This window comes from Excalfactoria chinensis, chromosome 15 (genome assembly GCF_039878825.1).
Source record: "Excalfactoria chinensis isolate bCotChi1 chromosome 15, bCotChi1.hap2, whole genome shotgun sequence".
Lineage (NCBI taxonomy): Eukaryota > Metazoa > Chordata > Aves > Galliformes > Phasianidae > Excalfactoria > Excalfactoria chinensis.
This window is the reverse complement of record NC_092839.1, coordinates 1,179,425-1,199,315: the sequence shown is the minus strand read 5'-3', so window position 1 is coordinate 1,199,315 and position 19,891 is coordinate 1,179,425. Positions and strand designations below refer to the sequence as shown.

The following is a 19,891-nucleotide window of genomic DNA, read 5'->3' as shown; positions in this document are numbered from 1 at the left end:
TCTGGATTTCGCAATCCAGCAGTGCTACAGCGCTCCATTGCTCCTAGTAGGAACTCTCCGAGAGCTGCAACCATCCACTGCCACCTCTCGCTCCAGCAGCAGCGAACTGAGGCCACCCCAGCCGGAGTTCCAGCCTGCAGCTTTATGTCACGCTCACCCACTGTTGCATCACAATGCCATGGAATGACACGCGGCAACCCTGCAGCTGCATGGAGGCCCTTCTGGGTGCACTCGTGGTAAGCTGCTCCAGTTGGCCCTGCTTTGAGCCAAAAAGGCTTGCTGAGTCCTGAGGCCTGCTGTAGGCTTCCTTGGTTTCTATCACAGGTGATGCTGCACGTGGAACAAATACCTGATCGGGTTGTCCCAGAGCCTGTTTTATAAGTAAATGACACTGAAACAATGTGGGAGAGCTGGCCTGTTTTTCTGTCATAGAATCTTAGAATGGTTTGTGTTGGAAGGGACCCTTCAGAGCACCTCGTTCCATCCTGCTCTAGACAGGGACACCTCGCTGTAGACCAGGTTGCTCACAGCGCGTCCAGCCTGGCCTTGAGTGCTTCCAGGGAGAGGAGGCGTCCACAGCCTCACTGGGGAAGCTGTTCCAACGTCTCACCACCCTCACAGTAAAGTTCTTCCTGGTACGTATTCTAAATCTACCCTCTTCCAGTTTAAAACCATTTTCCTTCATCCTGTCACTACACGCCTTTATAAAAAGTCCCTCCCCAGCTTTCTTATGGACTCCCTTCAGATACGGGGATGCAGTTGCTGTAAGGTTCCCCTGCAGCCTTCTCTTCTCCAGGCTGAAGAGCCCCAGCTCTCTCAGCCTGTCCTCATAGAGGAGGTGCTCCAGCCCTCTGATCGTCTCCATTTCCCTCATCTGGACCTGCTCCAACAGCTCAGTGTCCTTGTGTTGGGGTCCCCACAGCTGGACGCAGTACTCCATGTGGGCTCTTACAAGAGCAGCGTAGAGGGGCAGAAGCACCTCCTCGACCTGCCGGCCACGCTTCTCTTGATGAAACCCGGGATATAGTTGGCCTTCCAGGCTGCAAGCGTACATTGCCACCTCGTGCTGAATCATCTGACACCCCCAAATCCTTCTCCTCAGTGCTGCTCTCAAGCCATTCTGCACCCAACCTTGATCTGCGCTTGAGATTGCCCCAGCTCAGGGCACTTGGCCTTGTTGAACTTCATGAAGTTGACATGGGCCGCCAAGTTTGTCAGGTGTGACTTGCCCATGGTGAAACCATTTTGATGACCACCAGTCACCTTGTCTTTGTTTTCCGTGTGGTGCAGTAGGGCCTTCAGTTGGATTTGCCCCATGATCTTACCAAGCACGGAGGGGAGACTGACTGGCCTCTGGTTCCCTGGATCTTCTTTTTTCCCGTTCTGGAAAAGGGGGGTTATGTTTCCCCTTTTCTGATCAGTGGGATCAGATTCACCAGACTGCCGTGACCTTTCAAATATGACACATACCAGCTTGGCAAGTTCATCCACCAGTTCCCTCAGAACCTGCAGATAGATCTCTTTGGGTCCCTTGGACTTGTGCACCTTCAGATTCTTTAGATGGACTTGAACCTGATCTCCACTTACATCACACAGATCCACCTTCTCCAAGTTTTACTGTTGCTTTCTGCACTCTGGGCTCTGTGCCTAGAGCCCTTGCCAGCGAGGACTGAAGCAAAGAAGTCATTGAGCACCTCAGCTTTCTCCGTGTTCCTCGTGACCAGGCCTCTGCTTTCCTTCCAGAGAGGGCCCACATCCTCCCTTATGTTCTTTTGAATCACTGATGTTCCCCTTTCTGTCCTAGATTTAGTTCTGCCTGGGTTTTAGCTTTCCTAACCTGATCTTTGAGGTTCCTGTACTACTTGGAAGAGGAAGTTATCATCAACACATTCCAGAAACCTCTTTGATTTCTGGTGCAATGCTTTGTTGTCCATCCCACAGATATCAGGGTGGTTGAAGTCCCTATGAGAACCAAGTTTTTTGAACGTGAAGCTGCTCCTATCTGCTTACAGAGGACCTCATCCACTCGGTCTTCCTGATCGGGCAGCCTGTAGCAGACCCCCACTATAATGTCGCCTTCCCCTTCCTTCCTCTCAACCTTAACCCATAAACTCTGTCAGCTCCTCATTTATCCTCAGGTGGAGCTCAGGTCCAGGTTTGAGGATCCCCACCCCTAGCAACTCTAGGTTAAAGCGCTCCTGATTAAATCACAGAATCATAGAGTCACAAGGTTGGAAAGGACCTACAAGATCATCTAGTCCAACCGTTCTCCCTTTACCATACCTACAGCAAACCACTAACCCATATCTCCTAGCTCCCTATCCAGACGCCTCTTGAACACTGCCAGGGGTGGCGACTCCACCACCTCCCTGGGCAGCCATTCAAGTGCCTTGAGGATGACTGTTCTGCCCTTTAAAGGCAGATGTAAAGAAGGCATTGAGTACCTCAGCCTTCCCCTTACCCTCAGTGGTCACATTCCCTGCTGCATGAAGTCAGGGATTGATATTTTCCTTGGTTCTTCTCTTACCATTGACATATTTGTAAAAAGATTTTTTATTCTCTTTTACTGTAGTGGCCAATCTAAATTCATGTCAGGCTTTTGCCTTCCTAACTTCCTCCCTGCATACCTTAGCAGCCTCCTTGCAATCTCCCCAAGCAGCCCGTCCCTGCTTCCAGAGGACACAGACTCTCTTTTTCTTCCAGAGTCTCAACAGTAGTTCCCGGTTCATCCACACTGGTCTTCTTCCCCTATGTGTCACCTTGCGGCATTCAGGGACAGCCTGTTCGTGTGCCTTTAAGATTTCCATCTTGAGGAGCATCCAGGCTTCCTGGACCCCTTTACCCTTAAGGAGAGGCTCCCAAGGGACCCATGCTACAAGTGTCCTGATCAGGTCAAAGTCCGCCCTCTGGAAGTTCAAGAGAGCAGTTTTGCTGGTCACCCTTCTGACATCTCCAAGAACAGAGAATTCTAGAATTTCATGGTCGCTCTGCCCAAGAAATTCCCCAACCTTCACATCTCCCACCATTCCTTCACTGTTAGTGAAGAGCAGGTCTAGCTGGGCGCCACCCCTGGTAGGCTCTCGTACCAGCTGTGTAAGGAAGCATCTTCCACACACTCTGGAAACCTCTTGGACTGCTTCCTCTGGGCTGTATTATATTCCCAACATAGATCAGGGAAGTTGAAGTCTCCCAAGAGAACGTGCAACTTCCGCCAGCTGCTCATAGAATGCCTCATCCACCCCTGCAGGCCTTCCCCCTGATCCTTACCCACAGACACTCAACTTTTATCATTCCCAACCACAAGCTCTTCAACTTCAAAACAGTTTTTAATATAAAGGGCCACACCACCATCCTTCCTTCCTCATCTGTCCCTTCTGAAGAGCTTATAACCATCCAGCACAGCACTCCACTTGTGGGAGCGGTCCCACCACGTTTCGGTGATAGCAGCTGGGTCACAGTTTGCCTGACAGTCACTTTCAGCTCCTCCTGCTTGTTGCCCATTCTGCATGCATTGGTATACATGCACTTCAGCTGTGTCACCTGCCTCACCCCCAGCTGAAGCATAATTCCCGTAGGCTCATTTCTTGTAAGCCCTGTTTCATTCCCTCCCCCTGTCGTAGCCAATCTAAAGCTCTTTTGATAAGCCCTGCTAGCTTCTGCACTAGGATTTGTTGCCCCCTTTGAGATAGGCGGGTTCCATGGACAGACTGCAGGCCAGGAGCCGAGTGAACTGCCCCAAGGTCAAAGAACCCAAAGTTTCTGGTTTGACATCAGCCTCTGAACCATTTATTCATTGCTTGTACTTTCCAGGCTTGCTCTGTGTCCCTCGCTCCCCCTGAAGGTATAGAAAATAATCACTTGAGCTCCCGCTCCTTCAAGTAAACACCCTAAACCCCTGAAATCTCTTTTCATAGTTCTCAGGCTTCTCTGAGCGATTTCATCACTGAAACTGAAACATGAACTATTAGTAATGGAAAGTAATCAGTGGGCCTAGCCAGCTTCGGGAGTTTCCTGGTTACGTCCCTGACCTGGAAGGCAGCACACCTCTGGACAGCACAGGTCTGGTCTGCATACAGGGCCCTCCGTTCCTCTAAGGAGGGAGTCACCCACCATAACCACCCTTCTTTCTTTCCTGACATATGAAGTCTCAAGGTGTGGGAGTGGCTGCGTTGCCTTAGGCTCCCTCTTAGGCAGCTTCTCCATCCTCTCTTCACTCACCTCCCCGTCCATTCCCAGTGCCTGGTACCTCAGAGGGAGCGGTGGACACGAGGTGGGCAGGCAGGGGGAGCACCCACAACGCTGAGTCGGGACTCTCTTCCAACCCTCCTTGTCAGTCAGCTCTGTCCTCCTGTGACTGCTCAGGGGTCCACCACTTTGCTGGGGTTATCTCCGTGGTCCCCCTTCCCTCTGGGACACCAGAGTCACTCCACCAGCTGATCTCCCTCTTGCATTCCCTGATGGTTCTCAGCCTCTGCACCTCCTTGAGCTCCACCACCAGGCTGAGCAGCTCATCCAGCTGCTCACATCTCACACAGCTGCAATCCCTGCCCCCCTCCCGGGGCAGCAGCAGGCTCAGGCACTGCCTGCAGCCACAGATCTGAGCAGCTGCATTTCTGGGCAGGCCCTCCGTCTGGGTTGCCAGAGTCCTCCTGGAATAGGCCCTCTGTCTGGTGCAGGCCATGTTTGGGCCTGCAGTCTCAGAGACCACCTAGAGCTGGAAAGCTAAGCAAGGAGGGGCAATGCCTACAGCCCTCAGCACTTGAGCCACAGCTCAAGCACAGCTGTATCACCCTACAGGCAGCAGGGACAACGCCGACTCACTGAGCAAAAACAACTGTTACCAATCTGGGATGAACTCGCTTCTGCCCTCCTTAAGGCCCTTTAAAGCTTGTGCTCAGGCGCTGACGGTAATGGCAGTAACAACACGTTCTCAGGCTGTTTAAAGCGCCGCGACTGTGTCAGCTCCACCCCTGAGCCCGCCCACAAGCTGTCAGCTCCCCAGCACCAGCAAAGCAGTCACTGCCTTCAGAAAAGCCTTTACAAAGAGCTTTTCTTTTGGCTTTTTCTGCTCCAGATCCCTTACCCAGCGCAGTCTTACCTGCTCCGTATCTAGTCTCCGCAGTAAATGACCAATGACAAACGTACTTGTGGACACAGAAAGGTACTCCAGTACTCTGTCCCATCGCGCCTCTCCTGCCCACTATGTCTACCCGTGCCTGCTCCGATGTTACCAGCTCCCGTCAAGAAAAGCCTCACCTGGGATGGCTGCTGCTGAAGCAAGGCACGATCCCATCACCTGCAGCCCCCCCTGCCGGGAGCAGCGGGGCAGCTGTTCTGCCCTGCGCTCTGCTGGGGGCGGTGCTTCCAGCTGCCTTAACGCCGGTTTGCTTCACCCCTGCGCCCCCCCGTCCCTCACACCAGGTCCTTCTCCGGACAGAAAGTCTCCTGCAGGCGCGGGGCGTGAGCAACGCTGTCAGCAACTCGGGCAAAGAGTATCCAGTCTTCTCTGCTAGGAAGCGCAAGGGAAGGGAAACAATGAAGTGCTGGATGACATTTTCAGTCCCCGCCTTTGCCTGGACAAGTTTTGACTGGAGGCTCAGGGAGGTTTCCAGCGCTGCTCAGGGCTTCATTAATAGCAGCGAGTCTGTGCAAATCCCTCCAACTGCAAAGCTTTGTTTCCCCAATGAGGCAACTCGGTCACAAGTTACCTGTCACAGGTAGGATAAGGATAACCACGCTGCTGTCCGGTGCTCCGGCCCATAAACCAGGGTACCACCTTTTGTTTAGTCCCCGTGCCGTACCCTGGAGGAAGCAGCAGCGGGAGCTGAGCAGCGTGCCAGCAAACACAGCAACGTGCACCACATACACATCACCCATCTGAGGGACAGCCGACACAGACAAATGAGATGGAAACAAAACATACCTACAAGACACAACTTGAATGTATATTTATTATATATATATATATATACCTTTGTATAGATTAAACTGGGTGGGATTTTATCATATACATTTTTCTGGTATAATACATGAAAAACTGGAACGGGAACATAGCAAATACAAATCCATACATTCCTTGAGCAAACTGTTTGCCACACTGAGACTGAAAGACTGCATGCAATGGGGAGACAGAGAGAGGGAAACGATTCTTATTTAACAAAAGAAAGACGATCTAGGTACAACTGCCATCGGAGGAGCAGCACGAAATATGGCAACCCTGTATAAATTAAAAGGAAATTCCACTCTGACATCTACTGTGCCTTAAAGTGCAACAAAGCTCGACTGACCGCCCTACAGAACATGGAACAGATCTCCCCTCTCCCATTCCAACCTGTCCCTCAAAAATGAAACCAAACAAAAAACACAAACAAACCGATAAAACGAATCTAAAGGATACACGTTATCCACAGTCATACAGAGACGCCTACATCTACTCAGTAGCACCAAGACTCTGATATGGGTGTAATTAAAATCAATTAAAACTCAGGAGCAATGATTACATTTGTTGTTTTTGCAGACTTTCTGCCCTTTATTAGTGCCTGGAAGGAGGAGGCAGCTCTCCTTGTGCTGAACGTGAAGGTGACAGTGTCCTGTCCTCTCTCCAGCAGCAGCCGAACTGTTTTGGCAGCAGGCTAGGAACACACACACACACAGCACAGCGAGAGCAGCAGGAGGTTACGCCAAGGGGATGGGATGGGAAGCCGAGGCCTGATGTGTGTGCCTGGGTGCCTGTATGTATATACACACACACACGTGCGTGGATGGAGAGGGGCTAATCTACACAGAAGTGAAGGGTTGTGCAAGTCCAACACACACCATGAGCCTCTTTGGTGAGAGGGTGATGGGAAGAGGAAGGAGGGAGAGACGGGAGGTCAGCACAGTCCCCCTCTCAACAGCCTCCGGTTGTTGTCTCCCAGGGCTGGGAGCACATGTGCCACAGTTAATCTGTCTCCACGTGCCACCTCTCAGCAGGCCTCAGTAGCCAAAGGTCTCCTGGGAAGCGTAGACCATGTAGAGGAAGCCATCCTCATCCTTCTCCTGCTCGTAGATCTCTGAGATGGGAGTAGACACACTCACCATGCTGTGCTGGTTCACCAGCAGGAAGAAAGCCTGGGTGGGATTCAGCTGTAAGCGGCGCCTGTGGGAACAAGGGCAGGAGGTCTGGGTCAGCCCACTGTGAGAGCAAGTCCTGCCTCCCCCCACGACACTGCTCACATAGGGCCAGGCTGCCATCAGGATGTGCTGCTGGGGAGCCACGCTGAGCTGCTGGGGGCTCCTGGCCTTCTGAGCTGGGAGGACTCAGCAAAACCCCTTTCCCCAAGCACTGCTGCAAAAGCTGAGGGCCTTCCTCCTCCACGTGAGCTGAAGGAAGCTGGAAGGAGACTCCCCCTCAGGAGTATCCCGAGAGAGAGCTAACGGCCCTCACCAAGTGCCACGTGCTCCTCACACAAACAACTGGCAAAACTTGCTGTGGTTTCCTTGTCCTCCATCCCCTCCCTCAGCAGCTGTCTCTGCCTCATCCTCTTCCCACCGCTGTGTGTTCACGGCACATCAGTCAGGGCCACCCAACTCACCGGATTATTTTGACCAATTCACTCATGTTGACGTGGTCCGGGACAAGGAACTTGGTCTTGTCCAGCACTGGCAGCTGTTTTTCCCCTTTATAGCGTTCAATGATGACCTGGGAAGAGAGAAAAGGAGAGGGTTATCCACAGTTTACAGTGCCCCAACCCCTGGCCTCAAGGTCATACATGGACCAAACTGACTCTGATGGAAGAGCTGAGGTGAGGCCCCCCCTTGCTTCTCCCTGGCAGAACAGCAAGAAGAGATCACAAGCAGTAACCAGAAGGTTGGCTGCAGCCCCCCTTCAGCAGAGCCACCTGTCCACATAAAGCAGACCACGGGCAGCATCCAAGATAAGTGGCTAAAGCATCAGTTGCTCCAGCTGAATGTGAAACAGGCGGCTGGCCCTCGTGCTCTGATGCCTCCCCTGCCACGTGGGAGATCTGTAACAGCAGCACAGCGTATTTTGGACTTTTAGACTCACAGAAATCTGAGCTAAGGACCTAACTTATGTGCTGGGAGGGGCCAGAGGGAGAGAGAAAGGAGCTGGCCCAGCCTGACCAGCCTCTGCACAGCAGGAGATGTTTTCCTTCCCTTTTACACCATGAAGCTGCACTTCAGCATCACTCTGCCTGTTTAGGAAAAGCTGTAGATATTCCCATAGTTGTTAAAAACAGCTGCAGAGCCACCCAAGGCATTCCTTTAGGAAGGAGAGCTGGGTTTTGCCAGTCCCGTTCCACACGTTAACAGCCAGACACCTCCACAGCTCATCAGGAACCCATGGCCACTTCAGCACAGTAGCATGAGGGAACAGCCCGGCCTGCCCTCCCCCACCATCAATAAAGCTCTCACCACTCCTACCTTCTGAAAAGACAAAACAAGGATTTCTATCCACCTTCCTCATCTATTGTCATTAATGAACGTCTTCCCCAACAGCTACAACTACTGTTCTAAGCCAATCAGGAAGCGCAGTGTTTGTTTACTAAGAGAGAAGGTGGTAAGCATTTATAGTAATTAATGATCTCAAAAAGCTCAATGCATTCCGCTCAGAGTGACATTTTGACTCCCACATCTCTCCAGTACTTGGCCATTTTCCCCACAGGATGACACCTGTACACTAATCCATTCGCTGCGCTCCCCAAGCTGGGACTGAGCATTATTTTCCACTTATGGCAATTCCCATCAGCTGTTTTCCCAGCTCTTTCACAAAGGAAACAGCCGGGAAAGCAGAGATGCCCGTGGCAGTGGAGGAGCAGACATCACAGGGCCCAGGAGATGGCTCTGCAGAGCCAGAAGGAAGATGCACACTCAGGAAGCTCCATTCACCTCTCTTGACCACCTGATGATGCACACCGGCCTCTGCCACCAGTAGCAATGCATCTCCTGCTGCCTGGGCGCAACCAAAAGCAGTAAGCACCCCCAGGGCCACTGCAGACACCTGTCAGAGGGGTGCTGGAGGAACATCCAGACCTCTTCCCACTGCAGAAAGCCTCGTGCCCATCCCACGGCCCTTCCTGTTCTCTCCGCAGCAAAGACTGCCCTGGGAAAGAAGGCAGCCCTTGCTGGCACTTTGAGCATCGAGGGGAGCAGATCCCAGCCAGCCACTGGTGGGCCTTCATCACCAGGAACAGCAGCCCTGCATCTGAAGCACGCAGTGCTGCATGCCCTGTGCAGAGCTGATGGGGAGCGGTGGGGCTGAGCTTCATCTCAGGCAGTTTGCAGACAAGGGAGAGGTGCGAGGCACTTTGGAGGAACTCTGTACCTCAGCACCCTCTGAAACTCACACAAGGGAACCCAGGAGCCCAAGAAACAGGACAACCAGCGTATGAAGGGCATCCGAGCCCCTAATGTACTCTCACACCAGCCACATCCCCTCTTTCTCACCAGAGCAGAAGAACATGAAAAAAACAGGTACTGCTCCTTCAGCCCCTCTTGCCATGTGGGGCCTTGCTGAATGAACAACTTTCTGCACCAGGACGCCTCTTACCATCCTGCTAACTTCCCTCTGCAGGAGGGAGGGCAAACTCAATCAGAGCCATCCTGCTCTACTTATTTGAGTCTTACTTTCACAGATGAATACTTTGGCTACAGGGAGATGAAGAGACTGGAGGGGCTGGGTGCTCACAACTGCCACCTGCAGAGATGCAGCTCTGCCCACTGGGAAACACAGAGGCAATACCCAGAGCTTCAGATTTTAACCATAGTTTGCACCAAGGGTGACAGTGACACGGCAGCTGCTCACACAGTGTTCTGCTGTAGGGAGGGTCCTGTGCAGCTGCACTGAGGCTCACTTCTCACTTACCTCTAAGAGGAACAGAGGGAGGCATCTCTAATTACCATCCAGCTCCATCCCACAAACAAATGCCTCTCAGTTAACCCAAGAATGGGCTGAGGAGGATGTCCCAGCTGCTAAAGCAACAGCTGCCTCGTGCCTCGAGCAGACACGGGGTCTGTCATGAAGAACAGCTCCAGGAGTTTCTATTTCCAGAACTCGAGCTGCTATTTGGGTAACCCAGTTAAGGGAACAGGTGGCCAGTGGAGGGAAATGTATGATCAAATGCTAATATTACATCCCTGAGGCCTTGGGCTTGGATACAAAAGCACCTCCCTTCTGGGTCCTCTTCCAAGCTGCTGTGGGGGGAACCCTCTGTGAGCTGGGCACAGGTGGGAGGGCCGAGGGCAGAGCCTGGGCAGACCAGGCCCACGGGCAGCGCTTACAGACACAAGCCTTGTTGTGGGACCAAGGCTGAAGAGGTGGAAAGGGGAGCGGGACCAGACATGACAGCCTGACAGCGGCAAGGCACCTGCAGCTCCACATCTCCAGGTCTGACCACTAGTGAGACTCAGGAGGCAGACGCACAGATGTGTGTTTAGAACACACGTAATGAAGGACATACCTATCTGCATGACCAGTCACTCACCAACAGCCTCCCCTGTCCTCCCCAGAAGGGTGGAGGTCCTTCAGTAGGACCACATACAGTAGCACTCAGTCTCAGAGGGGCTCATTTTGCTGCCTGCCTGCCCTGGACAATGATGGTCCCTGGAACAGCCCTGGCAGGAGCCCAGAGCAGCTCATCCCTTTCTCTGAGGATGCAGTTTAGGTTTCCATCCACCACTGTCCTGAGGTGAGATATTACTTTGGGTCCCTGCCTGATGTCTCTCTGTGCTCCTCCGTGGTTGTGAAGATGTTTTTTTTACCATATAACTTTACAGATATTTCTTCGCATGAACCAAACAGACCCCAAGCCTTTGCTAATGCACCCTGTGCAGCAATACTGCCCATGAGTCCACAGGTCTCACTTAGCTTTAGGGCTTTGAGCAACGTCAGCTCCCAGTGCAACCCAGCACAGGTTGGCTCAAACAGCATCAATCCCCTGTGATTCTAGATTCTTCAAGGCTCACAAGAGCTGCCTTTAAGCCCTCAAAGGGCCCAGCCTCAATGGGCTCCAAAAAGAAACTGCTGAAGCCAACAGCCTGAGCAGGCATAAGCTTGGTCTGTCCTCTAGTGGGCAGATGATTTCTAAAGTACCTGCTGCAGGCTGTGCTTGGAGCTCCCAGTGAGGAGGCATGAAGCTGAGGCAGCAGCCCTGAAGGGCAGCCTGTGGACACTGCTGCCAGCAGGAAGGTGTGACTGCAGCCATCTCCATCGAGGCCATGTGCTGCGGGGCACACACTGCCATGCACAGGCAGCTCTCTCACACAGGTGGAATGATTTGAACAGATATATTTATGAAAAGAGCAAGAATTGGCACTTACCGGGATTTTGTTTGGATGCTGCTCTCGGATCTGCTGTACTTCTTTACAACGATCCGCTGCAAGGAAAAAAGCAAAGTGAGGAAGTTAGAAGTAGCTGACTGTGCCCTGTGAGCGGACAGCGGGGACATGGCAAACGGAATCCAAGTGCTTCCCCAGAGCATTCCTACACGCCTTGCAGCAGGCGCTGTCAGGCAGATCTCAGCTGCAGTGAGTAAGTAGCCCTTTGGAGTTTCACACCAGCCCCCAGAGCAGCTAAGTGCCACCCTGCCCAGTAAAACACCTGGAAATGGAGTGACTCACATGAGAAATAAGGATTATAAAGCCATATTCCTAAATCCACACGAGCAGTGCTCACACCCAGCAGAGCTGGGCAGCAGCAGCTTTAGGGTCTCAGCTCTGATGGGGTTCCCCTTGCCTCCCAGCTGCTCCTCCAGGGAATCCCCCAACCAGGGCTGGGTTCTTCCCATTTCTTGTCTGCACTACCTGGCAGAGTGCCTTTGTCCTAAAGAGATGTGCCTTGCCAAAAAGAAATCCTGCACTATCATCGACCTGCAGCTGCAAAAGCTCTTAGCCTGAGAGAATGCATCTCTTGGCCTGAGAGACCTGTTGTGGGAACAGGGATAAAAACTAAGCAAGGAGAGCGACGTTTTCTGCAACCATTCTGAGACATTCTAACCCATTTTCCTCCAGAGCTCATACCCTGTGACAGTGCTCATTCCTCTGTGCACATCCCTCTGAGTTTCTCTCCTGCAAGAAGCAGGCGGTGCTCACCCACAGTCCCCATCCTGCCTGGGAGGTGGGTGTGGGTCCTCAGGAAGGCACCTACCATGGCACACAGGAATGGCTGTAACACCATCTTTCATTTAACCTGTATGTGATCTAATTACATAAAATTAAGTAAATTAAGCAGCACTTCTGACTCTGGCAGGAGAGGATGGAACTGTTGTATGCAGGGGCTGAGCAATGATGAATGAGCTGCCCCCACCCATGGGGAAAGCCCCGTCCCAGCTGGTGTGGGCCCCAGGCTGCCCCCACACCACGATGGGAGAACTCAGCACAGCAGTAAGGCAAAACCCGCACCTTTTATTGGCTACTCCCAAAATACTCCCTGCTGTGGCCCACTGAAAGGCAGGAGTTATTTTTGTATCTGTGCACATGACAGAAAAACTGCCTCTCTCTCCTCAGACTGCAGTTTCAGCTGTCAAGTACCATCAGCAATGCTGCAAGCCATACGAATAACAGGAATCTCCACAGTTTGCTTGAGGCAGGTCCTTCCCAAGTTGTTCTCCCAAGGATTTGGGTGAACAGCATCTCCCACAGCAATATGGGACGAGGTCATTATGCCAGCTAAGGAGAACAGTGAAAGATGTTATGGCTTTCCAAGCACTGACCTCTACCAGCAGTGCCCATGGGACACTATTCTGCCCTGCAAACACTGCACAGACACAGGCGAGAGGACAGCACAACAGTTCCACTGACCACAGACACAGATGGGGGAACACAAGGAGAACACGTGGCAAATCCTGCAAGAGTGTGGTTGTGTAAGGGGTGGCATTTGGGGGGGGTCAGGCACTGGTGCTGCCCCAAGGCAGTGGCCAGACACCTGAAGTAAGAACACACCACCTGGACACGCTGTCAAGGTCAACAGCTCCTGACCCAAGCCAGAGCTGCATGTGGAGGGCAGAGCAAAGCATGGACTCAGCCCCATCCCCAGCCCTGCCTCTAGCAGCAACCCACACAGCTCAGTGCACGTGAACAGGGCATGTGCAGATGTCCTTGCCCCCAGCAGCTGTGGGGTTCTTGCTGCACGCCCCACAGCCCACATAGGCCCTATGTCTGCGGTCAGCCCCAGGACAGAGCACTGTTATTGTGGTCCTCTTTCTGAGAGATCTCCAGCATGGAGAATTGAATGGTGTGAAATCAGGATGCATCTGGGATGAGCTGGTGATGGCTGAAGGGGTGGGCACATCGCACAGCTCATTTCAGATGAAGGTCAAAAAATATTTACGTAATGCACCGCCCTGAGGACTCTACCTACCAGGAAATCCACCCGTGTTTACGTGCAGGGCTCACACAACAGCTGCCCTGCCCATCCCTACACAGTGCTGCACAGCTTGTTCCTGGCTGGGGCACTGCAGGAGCAGCAGCAGCCTCCCACATCCAGAAAGCAGGACAAAGCCTGGAGGCCAGCGCTGCCCTGGGAGCACACGTGGGACAGCAGTGCCACAGCAACTGCAAGTGTACGCTCAAGGCAGGACAGCTGGTCACTGGTCACACAGCACGGTGTCCCCCCGCTCCAGGTCAGCAGGGTCTATATCAGATTCCTACCGCTCAGACAGTGCTACTTCTGCTGGCACCTTCAGGACATCCACAACACTAGTGGGCATCCCAATGCGCCCAGCAAAACATGGAGACTCAGAAAACAAAATGACATCACCACAGAGGATGCCAAGAAATGAGACATGGCTGCAGCCAGACGAGTGGAGCTGGATCTGGGCAGGAGGATGGAGAATGAATTGAATGGTGCCTGGGCTTCAGCCCCTCAGCCTCCTCTCTTCACTTACAGCCCAGGGGAAAGGGATGTGCCTGAAGCTAGAAGCACACAGCTGGGGCAGTTGTACTCTTCACTGGGCAGATGGCCAGGTCCAGAGAGTGGTGGTGAATGGAGTTCCAGTCACTGGTGGTGTTCCCCAGGGGTCGGTATTGGGACCAGCCCTGTTTAATGCTTTTATTGATGACCTGGACAAGGGGACTGAGCGCTAAGGGAATGGGACTGTTTAGTCTGGAGGAGGCTCTAGGGGAGATCTCACCGCCCTCTATAGCCCCCTGAAAGGAGGCAGAGCCTCAGCCTGTGCTCCCAGCTGATTAGTGACAGGATCTGAGGGAACAGCCTTAAGCTGCGCCATGGGAGGTTCAGGTTGGATGTTAGGAAAACTTTCTTTTCTGGAAGAGCGATGATGCAGCAGCACAGGCTGCTCGGGGTGGTGGCAGAGTAACCAGCCCTGCAGGTGTTCAGGAAACACGGAGATGTGGCACTGAGGGACGTGGTCAGTGGGCATGGTGGGATGGGGCGGCAGTTGGACTGGACGATCTTGGTGGTCTTTACCAACCTCAATGATCCTATGGTTCTGTACCCAGGAGTATCAGCCCGGATGCTCCAGAAAGGATGGATGTGGTACAATCAGACAGGGAAAGAAATCACCAACTTGTTAAATCCAACCAGATGTTTTCTCTTCACATCAGTTGAAGGTAATCAAGCAAAGGCTGTTGTTTCCTCACCAAGTTTCAGGGCACCCCCGCTACAAAAAGGCATAAGGGAGCCAACAGCTCTGCTTCCAGGGAACAGGGGCTGCGTGAAAGGCAGAAGCAGCTGAGAAGGAGAAAGCAGATGTTGAGAGCTTTCCCCTCAACATTAAGAAAAATATTTTCCACGTGGTGTTTGGACTGTGTACACCGTGTTCACGTTAAGCGTTCCAGATAAAGGACTGCTTTTCACTCACTGTTTAACCACAGTTTCACTAGTCCTGGAAAAAGAACAACCAGTTCTTGTGTGAGGAGCAGGCTGTCCTCTGCCAGGGCTTCCCCTGCCTTCTGTTTGACCTTTTCTTCCATCTTCACAACTCAACAATTACAAATCCCCGAGGCATTGGGAACACGCTCCTATTTCTCAGAATTGCTCCGGACAATTCAAATTGCTCAAGCAAACAACTGGCTTTTTCGACTGAACTACATCTGAATGCAGAATACACACGTGCAAGGACAAAGAGATGGCGGGGGCCGGTCACTGGAGCACATGAGAGCAGGGAGCTGAGCAGGAACGAGAGCCAGGAAGGAGCTGCTTCCTTTTTCCTTGCAGCCTGTTCCCAACCCGCTTTCTGAAGACAAGAGGCATCAGACACAAGGACAGCACACACAGCAGGCGACACGAACAGCTGATCCATGGGACACTGCTGTGTGAGTGCCAAGGCTGCCAGTCCCACCTTCAGCAGCACCTCTGCCCTGCTGGTTTAGTGGACACTTCATGTTTTTTGTAGCAAAGACAAGATTAAATAATCAACAAAATATTTTGTATTTTGTATGATTGCTGCCGACTGGTCAGAAGCTTTTGCTTAAAAACAAATAAAGATCAGCAGTTGTGGTCTGTAGACCTTGCTGGCATTTGTCCTCACCATTTGTTTACCTCTTCTTCTATCAGCATTTTCCTAAGTGCTGTTAGTCAGCCCCACATCAAGTCATGTCACACAGTGCCCTTGGCAAGTAACACAAGCAGACAGCGACAGCCAGGCACCAAAGAGCAGCAGCAAACCCCACCTTGGGGCTCTCAGCTCTTGCAGCACCATTGCATGAACATTCATAGCACGGCGTGCAGACAAGCCAACCCTGCGAGCAGCCCCAGCTCCAGGCCAGCTGACCATGAAGCATAACAGTTATGACAAGCACAGGACGACGTGTGGGACAGTATGTCCACTGGTGGTCTTTCCATTGGTATCAGCACGGCCAGCTCACACCTGGTGTGTCACAGAATCACTGAATGGTCTGGGCTGAAAGGGACCTCAAAGATCATGTAGTTCCAGACCCCTTGCCATGGGCAGGGCTGCCAAATACTCCATCAGGTTGCCCAGGGCCCCATCCATGGCTGTAGGCACCTCCAGGAACAGGGAACCCCCAGCTCTGAGCAGCAGTGCCAGGGCTGCACCGCCCTCTCAGTGAAAATCTTCCCCTTGAAATCTAATCTGAATCTTCTCTCTAGTTTAAAACTGTTCCCCCTCGTCCTATCACCATCTACATGTCTAAAAAGTTGATTTTCCTCCTGATTTCCTGAAATCTCCCTTTCAACACTGCAAGATTGCAACGAGGTCTCCCCACAGCTTTCCCTCCTCCAGGCAGAACACTCCCAGCTCCCTCAGCCTGACTCCATAGCAGAGATGCTCCAGCCCTCTGAGCACCTTTTTGTCCTCCTCTGGACCTACTGCAGCAGCTCCATGTCCTTCCTGTGCCAGCAGCCCCAGGGCTGGATGCAATACCAAGATGGGATCTTGCAGGAGCAGATCAGAGGGGGACAATCCCCTTCCCCACCTCGCTGCCGCCTGGTGAAGGCTACCCTTCAGTTCCATGTGCTGCTCTCACTGACTGCTGCCTTTTCCATATGAGAAGTACACTACCAGAACTGAAGGCAAACACCCAGAAAACTGCACCTGGGATGGGAGCATCCAGCCCAAAGATGCACCCCTCACAGGAAGCACTGTGGGGTCAGCAGGTGGCCACGCACAGGCTGCAGCCAGGACAGCCCGCTCCTGTGACACAGACCACAGCTTCACTCTGGTTATGGTTTGGACTCCTACCACGGATCTGACTGCGCAGAACGCAGCTCCCTCAGCATTCACAGACAAGTTTGCACTAACAGCTGAGGGGCTCCGTCAGACCTCACCCCCAGACCAAAGACACTGCCACAGACACACCGGGGAGCACAACCCCAGCACAGCCCCCAGCGGTGCATCAGGCACCAGGGGGATGCCTAAACCCTGGCTCTGCACTTAAGTCCTCAACAACATCCCACAGAAATCCATACAATGCATTCAGAACCCGAGACCAAGCAGATGAGTGAACAGAAGAAACCCAACAGAAAAACAAACCTCAGCGCTACAAGAAGGGGGAAAACGGGCACAAAGAACAGCAGAGCCTCAGCACGGGGCAGCGGGCCAAGGCCTCACGTGCCGTGACACCGGAGCCTTGGGAGGCTCTTGTAAACAGCCCCACTCTGACTCTGCCTTTTCTGTTCTTTTGGAGCTGTTCCACTTCTCCACAGCTCTGCGGCCTTACAAACAGCGCCGTTCTGAGGGCGCAGTGTCACTGGAAATATTTTCCATCGGCCGTCTCCAGCGGCACTGTAAACAATCGCTTCCTGCTCCCGTTGTGCAACGAGCTGAAGACGAAAACAAGCGCTGTTTACTTTCTCCAGCCGAGCAATCCCAGCCCTGACCCAAAGCGGCCGCGCGGCGCCAGGCCGCCTCCTCTTCCTCCTCCTCCCGCTGAGCTCCGCAGATCAGCTGGGAGCCAAAGGGCAGAGGATGGCGCAGCCACCCGCGGCTCTCACAGCACCCGACTCCGTCTCCCCCCCTTTCCCTCCCGGGCTATTTTAATCCCTCTCTCCTTCAGTCACTCCGAGCCTCGAGTTTTGTTTTCCTACAGTCTGAGCAACGTGCAAAGGCGAAGCGGGCTCCTCCGGCCCGCGATGTGCCGATTGCAGCAGCTGAGCAGCGGGCGGTTCCTAAGGGCGTCGTTCAGGATTCCGCTGCTTTTAACAAAAACTCCGGCGAAGCGCCGTGTGGCCGCAAGGTTCGGCCGCCGTCCGGCCGGCAAAGGTCAGGGGAAGCAGCAGCTGCCGCTCCACCGGCCCGCACTGCCGGGCCCGGCACGACGCGGCTCCCCGTTGGGTAACGTCGCCCGCCGCCGACATTCAGCACAACGCCGTTCCCACGCGAGCCCGGCGGCACTGGGAGCGGAGCGCGGGTTCCTCGGCACGGCCACCGCGACCCGGGCGGGGGCACCGTGCGGTGCGCGAAGGTGCGGCCGAACCTCCCGCAGCCGAAGGGGGCTCGGCACGCCGCCCCGCCCGGCACGCAGCGGGGCGAAGCGGTGGCGGCTCCGGGCGGTGCGACAATGGGAAACCGGGGGGGACCGCCGCGCCGAGGGACCGCTGCGCTCCGCGGGTGCGTTCGGGGCCGCGTTCGGGCGCTGCGGGAGGAGAAGGAGCCCGCGGGCCGCCCGGCACAGCACGGCCGGAGGGGCACCGCCCGCCCCGCGGCACCGCGCGGCCCCAGCCTCGCCTCCCGAGCGCTGCGCACAGCTCCCGAGGGCATCGCCCCGTCCCCGCCCGCCCCGCCGCCCGCTCACCGAAGGTGCGGCGCTGCTTGAAAGGCCGGTCCGAGGGCATGGCGGCGGCGGCCGGGCCGGAGCTCAGGTGCCGGCGGCGGCTCCGTGTGGCGCGGCTGCGGCGGAGCGGGCGGTGACGTCAGCGGGGCGGGCGGCGGGCCGTGACGTTCCCGTGACGTTCCCGTGACGTGTCCGGGGCGGTGCCGCCTCTGCCGCTCCGCCGTGATGCGCTCCGAGCGATGGATCCCGGCTGCAAACGCCGCCTTGCAGCGCCCGCTTACACGGCAAGAGCTGCCCTGCCCTCAACAGCGCATCGCTGCTGCGCTCAGAGCTGCCCGGGGCCCATCCGCAGCTCCGGGCAGCGGCGCCGGGACCGCACAGCCTGCGGGTGAAGGATTCCCTCCGCTCGTCGGACCTGAATCTCCCCTCTTCTAGTTAAAGCCACCCCCCATCCCACCGCTCTGCCCACGTATTTAGTCCCCACCCCTCTGCTTACTGCCCCTCACACCCCGGAGCTGCCCATCCTGCCGTCTCACAGCCTGCATACTCTGCAGACCAAATCACGGCTGCAAATAGAGCAGGCTATTTCTAGAGCCGTGAATGAATCAAACCCAGCAGCCAACGGTGGCGGTGTTTTGCAGAGCCGCACTTAATGTCCCCATGAAGGCATGTTGCAACGAACACTGCTCCAAAACAACACCCCGTGGTGTGCGGAGAGCTGGTGGAAAGGTGTCAGGCATTGAGTACATCCCTGCTTCAAAGAGACAGAATGGCTCCCATGCATTAAAAATGCTCTGATGATCAAAAGGGTCCTCGCCATCCAAAAATGCAGAAGGGAGTTGCAGTACTGACTGCGATAAGGCAAATGGACTGACATTGCAGACTGTAGGCTCACGTGAATTTGTTACTGTTGTTAAGCACTAACCCACTTTTGGCGAGGAACAAGTACACAGACCAACCCAGCAGCAGCAAGCTGCCCTGTAGCAACCCAGGATCAACAGCCAGCTTTATACATGCCAGCATTCCTGCAGGGTGAGCACCCTGGTAATGAGCACCCTGCATGCTTGTGGCAGCATGGAACCTCCCTGAGGAATGCTGTTGTGCTGCTGAAGAGGTATATTTCTGTCAACACAGACCTGATGACGCTCAGACTCCTGCAGTGATGGTGCTGTCAGAGCTCAGTGCCCTGCAGCCCCTCACACCACAGCTCTGCACACAGCCTGTGCTGGTCGGGGCACTCTGCTAACAAACAGGCAGCCTGGCCTGCTGTAGGCCTTGCCTTCATTCCCTGCAGACAGAGCTATGCATAGCAAAAGCTTTAAGACAGGTAAACAGAGCTGTGTGTGAAAGGAGTGCTGCTCAACCACAGCTCAGCCATCCCGGGCAGACAAATAGGTGCTGCCCATAGCAGCTGAAGGACCTGTCTGAAGATCCACAAAAGTCTATCTGTTGAGATCTCTTAAGTGCTGTCACCTCCATTCCTCTGCCATGGCCTTATCTCAGTTGGACAAAGAGTCCTTGGGCCTCAAGTGCTGCTGCTTGCAGCCCAGAGCCATACCTCAAACCCCTCTCATCAGCCTGTTAATGCATTAGGGTTTGTTTGCTCTGTCTTCGCAGCAGGTGTTTCCTCTGCCTTCAGAAAGGGATCCATTTCTCAAAGACAGAAAGTTAGGTCATTCTCCAGTTGTAACACAAAGCA

General features: G+C 54.1%; 1 protein-coding gene across 1 annotated transcript; it reads right to left on the bottom strand.

The window, feature by feature from the left end:
* Nucleotides 1-5,924: 5,924 nt before the first annotated feature.
* MAP1LC3A (microtubule associated protein 1 light chain 3 alpha) lies at nucleotides 5,925-18,368 on the bottom strand. The gene is made up of 4 exons (XM_072350148.1): nucleotides 18,214-18,368; nucleotides 11,320-11,375; nucleotides 7,575-7,681; nucleotides 5,925-7,138 (listed from the first exon to the last, which is right to left on the bottom strand). Exons 1-4 carry the CDS (start codon nucleotides 18,251-18,253, stop codon nucleotides 6,976-6,978), a joined length of 366 nt encoding a protein of 121 aa, XP_072206249.1. The 5' UTR covers nucleotides 18,254-18,368; the 3' UTR covers nucleotides 5,925-6,975.
* Nucleotides 18,369-19,891: the final 1,523 nt, after the last annotated feature.

Excerpts from the sequence above, each read along its gene's own strand:
- MAP1LC3A (XM_072350148.1), bottom strand. The coding sequence starts at position 18,253 with ATGCCCTCGGACCGGCCTTTCAAGCAGCGCCGCACCTTCG. Across the intron at positions 7,682-11,319 it reads AGCATCCAAACAAAATCCCG|GTCATCATTGAACGCTATAA; the intron begins GTAAGTGCCAAT and ends CTCTCTTCCCAG. Across the intron at positions 7,139-7,574 it reads GAATTGGTCAAAATAATCCG|GCGCCGCTTACAGCTGAATC; the intron begins GTGAGTTGGGTG and ends TTGTTCCCACAG.